Here is a 13,316-nt window from a genome sequence, read left to right as displayed (position 1 = left end):
ACATGGAGCAAGCTCAATAAGGCTTTATTTGGGACGGCTTTTAAGTTTTAAAAAGTTTTTTTGCTGGTTTAAAAAAAAAATTACTAGAAGATTACTTTAAAAATAGTAAAAAAAAAATCTCGAATGAAACCTAAGTCACATAAGTTATTCAAACTTAAATTCGCTCCTGGTTGAAATGTATTATTTGAACTACGATTTTAACAAATTTAAAAGTTAAACTGAACGTCTCGACGGGAGCTACTAATTTTCGAAAGAGCCGAGTTAGAGCTCAATAAACGAGCTTGAATCAACCTCAAACTTAGCAAGAGTTAAACATACTTTTCTGACTATAGTCCATCCAACCTCTATTGCCCGACAACAGCATGATCCTTCCGACCTTTGTCACCCAACTACAATCCCTCCAACGCCTAACTATGATCCATCCGACCAAAGTTGCCTGCAGACTACAATCCTCCCCCCCCAATCACCGCCGCATGACTAAAATCTCTTCAATCTCAATTGTCCGACTAAAATCCTTCCAACCACAATTGCTCATCAATTACAAACTCTTCAACCACCATCGTATGACTACAACACTATCAACCTTTGTCACACAAATATAACCTCTTCAACCTCCATTGTCCGACTATGATTTCTCCGACCACAATCATCTACCAACTACGTCAGTTGCCCGACTACATTCCCTTCAACCTCCTTCACCTATTGCCTATAACTCCTCCGACTTTCATCGTCTGTTAGTTGTACTATCCCTCCAACCTCCATAACCCGACTACAATCCCTCCCACCTCCATTGCCCCCATTACTATCCCTCCAATTTTCATCACCCACAACTATGATTCCACCAACCAAATGAACATACCAATGTTCTCTTTAGAACAACTCTCATGTCATTAAATTTTTCAACTTCAAACATGTAATATACTCTATATAATATATATTTGCTATATTGAATCAATATATCCCCCCACGAAGAGGCATCATTAATAAAACCCAACAAACACTAGTGAAATCATTTCAATTGGATTAGGCTCCGTGATTTTGTCCCTTTTCAAGATTTTTTGCATAAAAATCTCTCTTATGACTTGCATCACTCTTTCTTATCTATTATGTGATAGATCTTCATACAAAACTATAACGTTAAACTCTATCTCTTTCTACCAGTGTGATTGTTCTGGTGCAAGTCACAACAAACACAATTAGCTTTTGGATTAAAGCAAGTCAGAAATATAAGATCAAAAATAACAAGCAGCAAAGATGTAAGGATCATGAATTGCCATCTGTCTGCTGCATCAGCAAAATAACACTACTTAGGGACATGAAATTAGAGGATCCAAAAAGCACCGGAAACAATTACATTAAGCGGACAAGCATATTAACAGCATCTTTGCAGAGATTTTTTAACTATTTCCTGCATCACTAGCCCCCTTTCCTGCTTCTTCCTCGAGCTTTTTTGTCCAGTACTCCTCAAGAGGGGGTCCAAAAATAGCTTTGCCAGAAACCACTCCTATCCTACAATAAGCAAATATCACATAACATAGAGAATGAGTCATCTTACGAATATTTCACAGGAACTTTTATTCTATCCAGTGAACGTACGCAGAGGAAGGTTCGGTTTTAGGCAAAAAGTGCATGTACCGAGTTTTTCGCGCCTGTACCGAGTTTTTTGAAAAAACTCGGTTTTCGCCTAAAACCGAACCTTACTCTGCGTACGTTTACTGGATAAAATAAAAGTTCATTTCACAGACACCAATCCTCCAAAGTAGAAATTTAAGAAGCTGAATTTTGCAAAAGATTAGAAGATGCCTTCCTTTTATGTCCTGAGAGTCACCAAAACTCAAACCCTTCGATCAGATTAAAATGTCTAAAGCAAGTCGCTCTATTTTCTTTCTATCACAAGAACTAATTTGATGCACATAAACAGAAAGAAAGCTACAAGCCAAATGCATATTGAAATTGCTAAGAATATGCATAATGCAGCATTGGTTGTTATTAGAAGAAATTTTTAAATGACCAAATAGCTTTTAATTAGAATGAAGTAGGATGTCATGAAGTCTAACATTTTATAATGAAAATTTAGAATCAGTTATGCAAAATCATACACACAATGTCAGATTTCTTTTAATTTAGATGAAGAGTTCATCTACTTTGATGAAAACTAATAAGAACATTCACCCAAATTTATTAAAAAATAAAAATAAAAATTTATAAAATTTAATTGTAAGCATTACTGAAGACAAAAAGCATAATGAAAGAAATAATCAAAGCATTAATCTAAATCCCATGTCGATAAAAGGAGATGGCTTTCTCCAAAAATTTGTCAATCAACATTTACAAAAGAAGAATTTAAATCCAAAACGCAAAATGATTTCAAGGAAAGACATTTTATCAAATAAGTATGAAATTTCCATGCCTCCTGATACTTCATTTATATTCACCAAATCAATGAAATTGAAATTGTGCCAGCCCAAAATATGGAATTAGTACTTTGTAAGGAAACCTAATTAGTAATCCAAACAGATACATGCGACAGCTACAAATCATGATTTTACTATACAAAGCAATCACAAGTCACACTAGAAGAGGTCACAACAATTTATTGTCACAAGCTAGCATATGCCAAAGGAAAAGAAGTTCTACATCAACCTTTCTAGCTTGGAAAAATTCAGCTTTTGATGAAATGCTCCATTAGAAAAATGACCGATTCATCACTTGCAAACCCCTCTTTTCACTTTATAAAATATCATTGGTAGCATCCTCAATAATGAAAATAATAGCTTCAATAATAATATTTAAGATTGAGATTTGTCTCTTTATGATAATGAACTAAATAAATCTGTAGATGATATATACAACAACATCAAGTCTAGGAACAGGCAGAAAATATATAGAGTGCATGCTAAAAAATTATCTGTATCCAAAGACAAATCGTAGATCAAGATCAATAAACACGACAAAATTAGTATAGTCATTAAATTACATGCTAAAAATGTGCAAAACACAAACTAAAATTACAAACTAATGTCAAATATAATCACATAAGAACTCACACAAACATAGAGGGAATAATATTATCACATGAAATTCTATTGGAACCACAAATCATAGATCCAATCATATATCTCCTAGGAGAAATCATCCAAGAGATGAAACATTGACAATAGAAGCAATATGTCAGTGCCCAATATGACAAGAAATAATTCTTCCAACTGCCACAACTATTGAATTGGCGATGGAGATCCAAATCTAAATTTCAACTCTTTCTCTCTCTCTCTCTAGTTTGGGTTGCTAAGAGGAGATTTATAAATACCATAGAGTGACATTTTGACAATTAACTCAAAAAAATTGTCCAAGAGTTGAAATCCATAAGTAACTAACTCCCGAAACAATACAGTAGTCATAAAATAATGAATAAACGTGCAAAATATACTACAAAGAAGCATGTACACCCTGGAAAAAAAATCTTTCACAAGTTGAAAAATAGACTTAAAAAAAAATGCAATCCTATAAGCATTGGCCAAACGTATAATACCACAATTCAAAATATCATATAATAGTTGCTCGTCAAATCGTATGAATGACCCATGATCACATACAATCTTCCATATAGCAAAACACTTAGATTTGCATTTGAGTCACTCTTAATAAGCATCAAAATATTAAAATATGGAATCATGTAAAAATCAATTTCACCGAAAAATCAATGCGCATAGACAAACACTTAGTTCAAGTTAGGCAATCCATAGATCATTGCACAGGCATGCTATATCTCTGTTTGAATTAACATAAATTAATATTTGAATGCCTGCGCAATAACATATATTTTGTCCTCAACAATACAAATCAAATCAAACTCTTGAATTCATGCTACATGGTTTCAAACTTGCTCCATAAGAGCTCAACATCCATTACATTTCTAAATGATAATGATCTTACACTTATGCCAACTAAAAATCTGCTCTATGATCCCTAGTTATTCTTTATCAGCCACACCCTATCACTGAAGATGTCCTATCTAAAGCATACAATTCTATTTAGAGGATAACTATCACTAAAGGGAACAAATTCACCATGATAACTCGCTGATTAATACTTCCAATAATACATTAATATTTGCATTAAACTAGCAATTTGAACAAATGCAACTTCAAGATCAATTTCATTTTATTCTCCCCACCATGAAAATAAGTTTATAACTAATTGGCATCGCATTACTAGCGCAATTCCCTAAGAGCAGAGCATTCAATCCATCAATGCAACTATCTTATCATTGTTGAATTCCAAGCTTATCATTATTAGATTTACCTAATTCATCAGGCTTTATGTCCTCGTTCATGGTCGCCTCAATGGAAAAATAAAAACAATGCACTGAAATCCCATAACATTAATAGATGAACCAATCAATATATTTACTTTGTTACAATTTATAAAATTCAAATCATATTATAAAACTCCACGTTTTACAATAAAACATTTAAAAACATCTCATGGAATACAACATTATTTAAATTATGAACATTCACATTTCAAACTCTCATTTAGGTGACAAACTATAGTCAAATAACATCAACGAATAAATTCAAAAAATCCGCAAACCCAAATTTATTCGAAGGACAATGCAACGACAATTCACAAATCTACATTAGGGGTGCCAAAATGAGTTTTCAAGTCGGGTTCAGGTCCAACCCGAAATTGACATCCATTCAACCCCCCTGACCTGAACCCGTCCCGATTTGCAAAACAGGTTTGATTCCTAAACTAGAACCCAACCCGGCTCTAATCAGGGACGACTTGACCCGGGATGCCGACCCGCAAGGCAATGAGGTGTGCGCTTGCAAGCGAGTGCGAGTGCAAGCACAGGTGCGGTAGCAGGCAAGGGGTGGGAAGGGGTGCTATCACGGGAGCGTTGCAGGCGAGAGCGCAAACACTATGGGCGCGAGCGCGGGGATCTGGGACTATTACGTGCACGAGATTCGGGGGATCCAGATCATTTCATGTTGATTTTGAGTTTCTGGGTCAACCCGAACCCAACCCGATTTTAGGATCGGGTCAGAAAATCAAACTCAAACCAGACCCGTCTGTCAACGGATTGACTTGAACCCGTAATTTTCCTGGTTGGATTTTAGGTCAAGAAAAATATTAATACCCCTTATATACACCATGATGATGCAGAATTAATATCAACTCTTAAAGTGAACTTTTAGATAAATTCATCATCTAATTCCACCGGAAATATGTTGAACAAGCATATACAATTTAGTATACTAATCTATTGAATTAAAAAACCCTATATATATATATATATATCAAAATAAACAATAGGCTGAAATCCATATACCACATTCCACCAGTTGATTATTCACATAATCACTTATCTACACGTTGATAATTTACTCATAAATGTTATTGTAAATGACAAACCAATTATTTAGCTATTGGGACCACTACAATTTCAATCATCAATCACATATGAATGAATTATATCCCTTAAAGATGGTGATATTCTTTTAAAAATCTTCCACCAACCCTAATGTGAGTTGTCCGATAATAACCAACATTCACACTATCTTGATCCAATATATCCATCCACACCTACGTTCTATATTTCAAATACAACTATTTAATTCGGCGTTTTCTAAAAGTTTAAATAAAGTAAACTTAAATTTCAACATACATTGAAATACATAACATAAACAACGAGTTCAATTATTTTAAGATATCAACTAAAGTATCCAATGAAATCATACATACTGTAACAGAAAATATCAACGAAAAAGCCAGCTCAAGCAATAACGCAAATATAACTTTGCATGCCATTTCTTTAAGTGGGGCCACTATTTCCATTGATTGAACAACACTATACAATTTCCTCGATAATATCTTGTCCCTAAGCTCCATTGGACAATTTTACACCTTGTGTCGAACTTATTCACAGTCGAAACACTGAACAATTAAAAAGTATCATTTCCTCAAAATTTTTTTTAGATAACGCCTGCAAAGTATTCTAGTCTTTAATACTTTATTCCTTCCCTTTTGGAACTTCGTGTGTACTAACATTTCTCTTTCCCACAACTGTTTTCATTATCCTCTGAATTTACACTTTTTTCAAACTTAACTACAAGAAAATCCACTCATTTACACTGATATGTTTGTTATCTGCATCATTAATATATTTATACTGATCAAATCCAAAGGAAGCAAACTACGCAAACTATAAAAGAAATGTGTATAAAATTTTGAAGTCAAGAACACAGGAAAAATCATCCAGAAGAGAAAAATGATAACTCCAGAAAACGCACCCTCAAGTGTACGAGATAGTGATTGGCAACTTTGCACTAATAAATATAAATGATCAACAGTAAAGATGCATGATGGGATGCACTAATAAATATAACTCAACATAAATTGTGAATGGCAACTTTGCTACCGAACATGATCAAGAACCTACTTCTACGTTGCCACTGCAAAGGGCTCCCAAAAGAATATTCAAAGCACCCAAAAAAAATCTAAGGTTTTTTAATCTTGAAAGTGCAATAAGAAATTCCTGATAAAAATCACCATCAAAAGTTTTCAATTGTTTGAGGCTGCCTAATAAAATGGAATCACTTATTAAAAAAGTATACTTACCTTTCATCGGCCATGGTTAAGGAGTGTGAAGGCCATGCCTTGGTGAAAGCGCTCTTGTATGAGGGAGATTTTGATTGAGCTAGCTTGTGGAGAATTGACTAAATGGTGGTTTGCCGATTTTCCCCTTGAAGGATGGTGCTACTTGATTTGTCTCCAAAAAAAGTCACTTAATCAACAAGAATCTCGAAATAATATTTGAATTACAATTTTAAGAATTAAATTCAAGATCATTTAAACTCCAATTTTAGTTAATTTATAGTCGAACTAAATGTCTCAACAAGATGAACCTATCTATACCACAAATGATTTGATCCAACTCCAAATGACAGGAAATCAAGCACTTGAAGCATATTTGAGAAACTTTTGAATATTAGCTAAAGGACCTAACATTCTACAAATTGGGCATGCTTAAACTCAAATAAAGTAGCTCGAAGAGTAGAATCAAATGAGCCTAAAATTATTCGATTCTAACATCATGAAGGCACTACAAATTCTAGATAAATAATCTATGATAAAAAAAGATTAACATAGAAGGTTTGATGAAGTATATATTAGATTCTAATCTAATTTATCATAATGATAATCTAAAAAAAGTTATAAATAAGGCCTCATTTTCTTCAAAAAGAGAGGTTCGAGAGCTTAAAAATGTACATACTTTATAACATTTTTCCCGCGATCACTGTCAATAATCACCATAAGCAATTGTCACTGCAGGAAAACCTGCCATTATCGTCGAACTTTCGGCGAACATGTATGCGGCGATGGCGTAAACATCGGATTATACGTCGGTAACTTTACTGCGGAATTACCGGCATAAATTCCTCCGTGACGGTGGCGGCGTATATTCCGTCGGTTTTTTTGCTGGTATATTTTGAATTCTTGAGCAATTTCCACCAGAAATTACCGGCGGAATCACCGACGTAAATTCCACCGGTCTACTTAAACTAAATGAAAATTTTCCTACGTATTATCTGCCGAAACATCCGATGGAAAGAGACTTATTTCAAAGGTTTTTTTTTGTTTATGCTACAGGTTTCCTGCGGATATTCCATAGGAAAAGCCGCCAGCAATACGATACAACGAAAATTGATTGGTATTTCCAGCGGATAAATCGCTAGTCCTATCCGTCGATAGTAGTGCTGCGGATCATGGAGGTGGATTATATGCCGGTACTTCCAACACAACTTTTTCGCTGAAAATATCGGCGGATTAAACGCTGGAATCCATCAAGGAAAGTTGACGTATAAACATAATTTTTTTCGTCAGAAAACGTTTCCAAAAATTTTCCTGATGGAAATGTTTCGCCAGTTTAGATTTTCCAATGCGCGAATTATCGTCGAATGGATTTTCACCGGTAATTCGCCATAAAATGCAAATTTCTGGCGGATTTTCATTGTTACCGTTGGATTTTGTCCACCGGTAACAAGCCATTTTCCTGTAGTGTGTCTCTATCATCACCAACTACTGTTAAGTAACCATTTTCTCTTGAATATCAGCATATAACCCTGCTATTGGACATTGATTGTCTGCTTGTAAACAACTAATTTTCTCAATTCCAACAATAAGAATCAAACAAAGGTTCATAACTGTGTTTAGTATAGTCTCATCTTCTTCAATTGTGGAGAATGTAGGATTTTTGCATCTTTCATTATATGTTAGATTATTGTAACTAGTCCAATCCCTATGATTTTTCATTTTCTTATATTTTTCGCATTAAAAATTCTAGCCACACAACTTTTATCTATAGGTGCTGAATTTTTATACAAAGCTATGATATTAAATACATACTTTATCACGTAAATTTTTTAGCACATAATACTACAAAATACCATAATATTTCATATAGAGGATAAAATTAAAGTTTAATTCGGGCAAAAAGCGAAGAAGGAATTAACAACAATAAGGTAAGGCATAATATGGATGAAGCAAAAAAATGGAGATGTTGGAGATAACACAATCAAAGGTTTTGTAAAAAGATTTCTTGAAGGTTAATACAGCCCTAAACACTAAGTTGAAAAGATTTTGCAAGGCAAAACCCAAATATTTGGACAAACCTAAAATGGCATAGCCGAAAATGTTTCAACACCAAATAAGTGTAAATTCATCAATTTTTTAGCTTCAAATTGTTTCTTCAATTCAAAGTAAAACAAAGAAAATATAAGCGGATACTTCATAGAGAACAAATATGAAATAGAATAAACTCTCCTGATAAAGATCAAAGCACAAGAAAACAATCATCCCATTTTGACCATTTTATTAGCATCATCATTGTTAACGGTTTGGAGTCCTAAATAAAACTATTATCAGACTTTATTATCTATATGCTTAAACCTTGCATGATTAAATGTTACTATTAAGCCTACTACAAAACTAGAGGTACTACTTGCAAATATAAACTCAATAGCAGAATTACGCCTGGCTTGGACATATAGAAACCTTATACCCAGTATTTTGTAAGTCAACAAACTCCAAAACTCCAGAAAGCCCCTTCACGCAGCTTTGCTGTTAAAACATGTCAAAGTTTCAAGAGAACTATTCTATTGCATATCTGAAGTAAAACGCTTTCAAGCATTTTTTCAAACAGTTGGCATGCATTTGATGAAATAAAGTGATTTTGGCAAGTTAAGATGTTGGACGCTTGTCTACTAAAAAATTGGTTGCCGAACACGAGCTGTGGTGTTTCAGATCAAATAATTCATACGAAATTAACAGAGAAAGCGATTGCAACGGAAGAAGAAAAGGTAAGAGCAAAACCTTTATTTCCATAAGATCAGTATTATATAATAACAATGTTCTCTAATTCGTAATAGTCAATCATTCGTGCCATAAACATCAACATGAATGCAAACATCGCAAAAGATAAATAATTAGCCAAAGAATATAGACTATTAATCGTATTGCAGAGCAGATAACACAAAAAGCACCACTATGGAAGAATGGATCTCGCCGATTACCCTAAATCAATAAACCTAAATACCACCTATAGCAGCAGCATGCATAGCAAAGAAGAAAGGGGAGAGTTCGATAGATATAAAGATATCGAAAGAGATGGATGGGCAAAATGTGTGTGGTGAGAAAGAGAGAGAGTTTAGCTGACACGTAAACTTACACAACAGCTCCTACCACCATGGGAAGAGAAAGAAATCTTCCCCTCCGAAACATCCTCTCCACTTACAATCTGGAAGCGCTGGGTATCAAGTGCGGCTCTCCACAGTCGCCTCGATGAAAATTATGAGTTTTAAAAGAAACCAAGTACATCAATGAAGTATTCCAAATGGACGATGAAGCTAATTCCCGAAAAAAACCCTAATAATTTCACGGCCGGGATTAATCCATCAAGAATAGGAAAACAACTTACTTACCTGAAAGCACCTCCTTTTTATCTTCTCCCTCATTATCTTCACCACCAAACCCTCCGCCCATCTCACAAATTCGATCCCAAACTCTCTCTGGCACCGGGACCACCGAAAGACGCGGCTGCCGTAAGAGTGCGAAGTCCTTCATCATCTCTGCCTCAGCCCTGATATCCCTCAAATCCACGGCCCGCCCGATCTCCGCTACCGTCCTTACATCAACCACCCCTTCCCAGTCATCGCCGCGATCATCAGTAGTGGAATACCAAGTCCTGACAACCTCGACCACGCCAATGACTCGGCGTTCGCGTCCGGAATGGTAGAAGAAGCAATGATCACCGCATTTCATAGACTTGAGGTTCTTCTGCGCTTGGCGATTCCGTACGCCGTCCCACCGGGAGACGCCGCCGTCCGAGCGAAGCTGGTCGTCCCACGACCACTCCGCCGGCTCCGTCTTGAGAAGCCAGTAGCTGCGTTTCCCATCGCTTCTAACGGGCTCCTTTTTGAGATTTCTTGGCATTGGATCAAGATTCTTCAAGGGATGCAGGAGGGAAGAGGAGGGGACGGGATTATGGCGGGAAACCGAGGCCTGCCAGCCGGAAACAGCTACCGCTTTGATCTAGGAACAAGTAATGGGCTTTTACAAGGGAGGAAATTAGCAAGCGGCCCAAATTCTGAGCATCCCATTACATGTTTCAGTATTAACAAAGTAATGCTATACTCTTCTGAAAAAATAATTTCTAAAAAAAAAATTATGTAAATATGTGGATCAAAATACAAGTTTGGATTTTATATTTTTTATGAATATTTCATGACTTAATGTAGAGTTAATCAATTTTAATAATATTTGGAATCTATTTAAGACTATAACTTTTTATAAATAAGATTATTAAACTTATCTGAAGAAATTTTTTTTAAAAAAAAGCTATTATAGAAAATAACTTTCTAACACAAAAAGTTCTAAAAGTGATGGAAAAAGTATTGGCAAAACAAAAATAATAATTACAGTTTGAAAATCAAAGCAACAAAAAAAAAATTAAATGGGTTTTCGGGTTGACCCGGTAACCCGCCGGGTCAACCCGACCCGACCCGTTTTATTAAACGGGTTGAATCTGCAAACCCGGACCCGACCCGTTTATCAAACGGGTCGGGTCCAACCCGGATTTTCCGGGTCGGGTCCGGATCGGGTTGTCGTGTCGTGTCAAATATTGACACCCCTAATCTCAACTTCCATTTTTTAAAAATAATAATAGTAAAGACTAAAGAGTTCTCGTCTGCATTATGAAAAGACATTCTAACCTTCTTTTTTTATTACTTTTTTAAAGATAAAAGTCTAAGTGAATAGAGCGGTGATTATGTAAGAGTTTTATCTATCTATTAAGAACAACTAACAAATTGCATTTTAGTACAACATTATTAAAAGTTACTCTGTTAAAAATAAGGGAAATTTACATGCATACCACTTTATAACATCTTATTTACATATTTAACATCTAAAATTTTAATATTACATGCATACCACCCAATATTATTTTAATATCAAACATACCACTTATATTTCTTTCCTACCACTCATATATTTCATTTCTACCACTCCTATTTGATATGAAAATGAATTATGGGTTGTATGTATGTAATATTAAAATTTTAGATGTTAAATATGTAAATAGAATAGTATTAGGTGAAATGTATGTAAATCTCCCTAAAAATAAAAGTTGAAAGATAAATTGATTTCTTATGACAGAACTTTTGCCAGCAATTTTATTGGTGGAAATTTCATTATTTGCATTTTGAGATTATCGATGAAATTATGTTTATAGAGTTTAAATAATATTATACTACTTAAGCTTTGTTTGAGATTTTTTTTTTTCTACTTTTTAAAACGGCTTTCTCGTTGGGGACGACTTTCTTGCTGCTTTCTACCGTAGCTTTTAAGTTCACAATTTTGCTAGTTCAACTAAATTTTGAACTAAAAAATTGATTTAGAAAAAATTAAGAAAGTCATCTCAAGCGAAGCACGAAGCTTAGTGCGGGACACGTTTTTTGTTACTTCTTAAAGTAGCTTTTTGATACAAAAATTGAAAATTTTATATTAGAAAACTACCTTAAGAAACGACAAGAAAGTCGTCCCAAACGAAACCTTAGACGACTTTCTTATAGCTTATGGAAGCAATTTTCTAGCACAAAAAATTATGAAGCTATAAAAAAATCGTCCCAAACGAAGCCTTAGTCGCCCCTCCACTATGTATCTTCTCTCTCATTTGATTTATTGTATCTCAGGTGCTAGCAATAGTGGCAAATAAGATTGATTGCTCTGGTATAGCTCGAAAGAGTTTTATAAGATATGCAAGAATCTCAAGGCAATCATTGAATTAAAAACTTTCTACATTAAATTTAGAACCATATGAACGTTGATTTCAACAAATTTATAGTCAAAATGAATATTTCAACAAGATGAGCCTATAGACACTACAAATGATCCGATCCGACTCCAAAATGAGCTCAAATCTAACACTTGAATCGTATTTGAAAAATTACGAACATTAATTGATATATCAAATAGCATCCAATTATAGCATGCTTATAGATTAATCAAGCAGCTTGACAAGATGAATCTAACGAGCCCAAGATCACTCGATTCTGACATCATTAAAGTAGTTAAATGTTTGATAAACGATCTGCGATCAAGGAAATCAATATGGATCATATAATAAAATGTTTTGGATTTTTACCAAATTTATCAAAAATGCTCATTTTATCATCTTAAAAAGCCTATAAATAAGATTTCATTCTCCATAAACTATAAGGAGAAAGCTCCAAAAATTAATGAGCTATCTTACATTTTTAAGTTATCACAGTTGACGACTATTACTAGTAATCATTTTCAGCGTCTCTAGATTCATGCCAAAATATACCCATGTTATTATGTTTTTAACTTACAACCATGAACATTGGATTTTTTGGAGTTCCTGTAAGGAAACTTTGATGTTGTTCTTAATTATAATTAATCTCATCTTCTTCAATTGTGAGGAAGTGCAGATTATTGTCTCATGTTTTAAAGTTATTAATTGTTACAACTTAGTCATGCCATGTGATTTTTTTCCTTTCCTGAATTTCCACAAAAAAAAAATGATCTTATATCTTATATTTTATATCTATGTGTGCTGAATTTATGTCTAAAGCTAAGTATAAACACACACTCAACTGATACAAATTTTCTAGCATATAACAATTTGATGCCATCTATGAGAAATATGATTGATACATCATCAAAAAATCATCTTGATCGGCACGAATCTTGATGCAAAATGAGTTGGAAACTTCCGAAATTAAAATTGG

At 34.3% G+C, this 13,316-nt stretch overlaps 1 protein-coding gene across 2 annotated transcripts; it reads right to left on the bottom strand.

Annotated features, from left to right (window-relative positions):
- Positions 1-1,181: 1,181 nt before the first annotated feature.
- LOC110106154 (thymocyte nuclear protein 1) lies at positions 1,182-10,655 on the bottom strand. Of its 2 annotated transcripts, none has more exons than XM_028699605.1 (2): positions 9,983-10,655; positions 1,182-1,509 (listed from the first exon to the last, which is right to left on the bottom strand). In XM_028699605.1, exons 1-2 carry the CDS (start codon positions 10,495-10,497, stop codon positions 1,398-1,400), a joined length of 627 nt encoding a protein of 208 aa, XP_028555438.1. In that variant the 5' UTR covers positions 10,498-10,655; the 3' UTR covers positions 1,182-1,397. The 2 variants fall into 2 exon arrangements, with proteins under 2 accessions (XP_028555438.1, XP_020691589.1); XM_020835930.2 differs by having other exon boundaries at positions 9,987-10,655.
- Between the last annotated feature and the right edge of the window lie 2,661 nt (positions 10,656-13,316).

Source organism: Dendrobium catenatum, unplaced genomic scaffold (genome assembly GCF_001605985.2).
Source record: "Dendrobium catenatum unplaced genomic scaffold, ASM160598v2 fragScaff_scaffold_133, whole genome shotgun sequence".
NCBI lineage: Eukaryota > Viridiplantae > Streptophyta > Magnoliopsida > Asparagales > Orchidaceae > Dendrobium > Dendrobium catenatum.
Note: the sequence above shows the minus strand (reverse complement) of the source record. Positions and strands in the feature narration are given on the sequence as shown.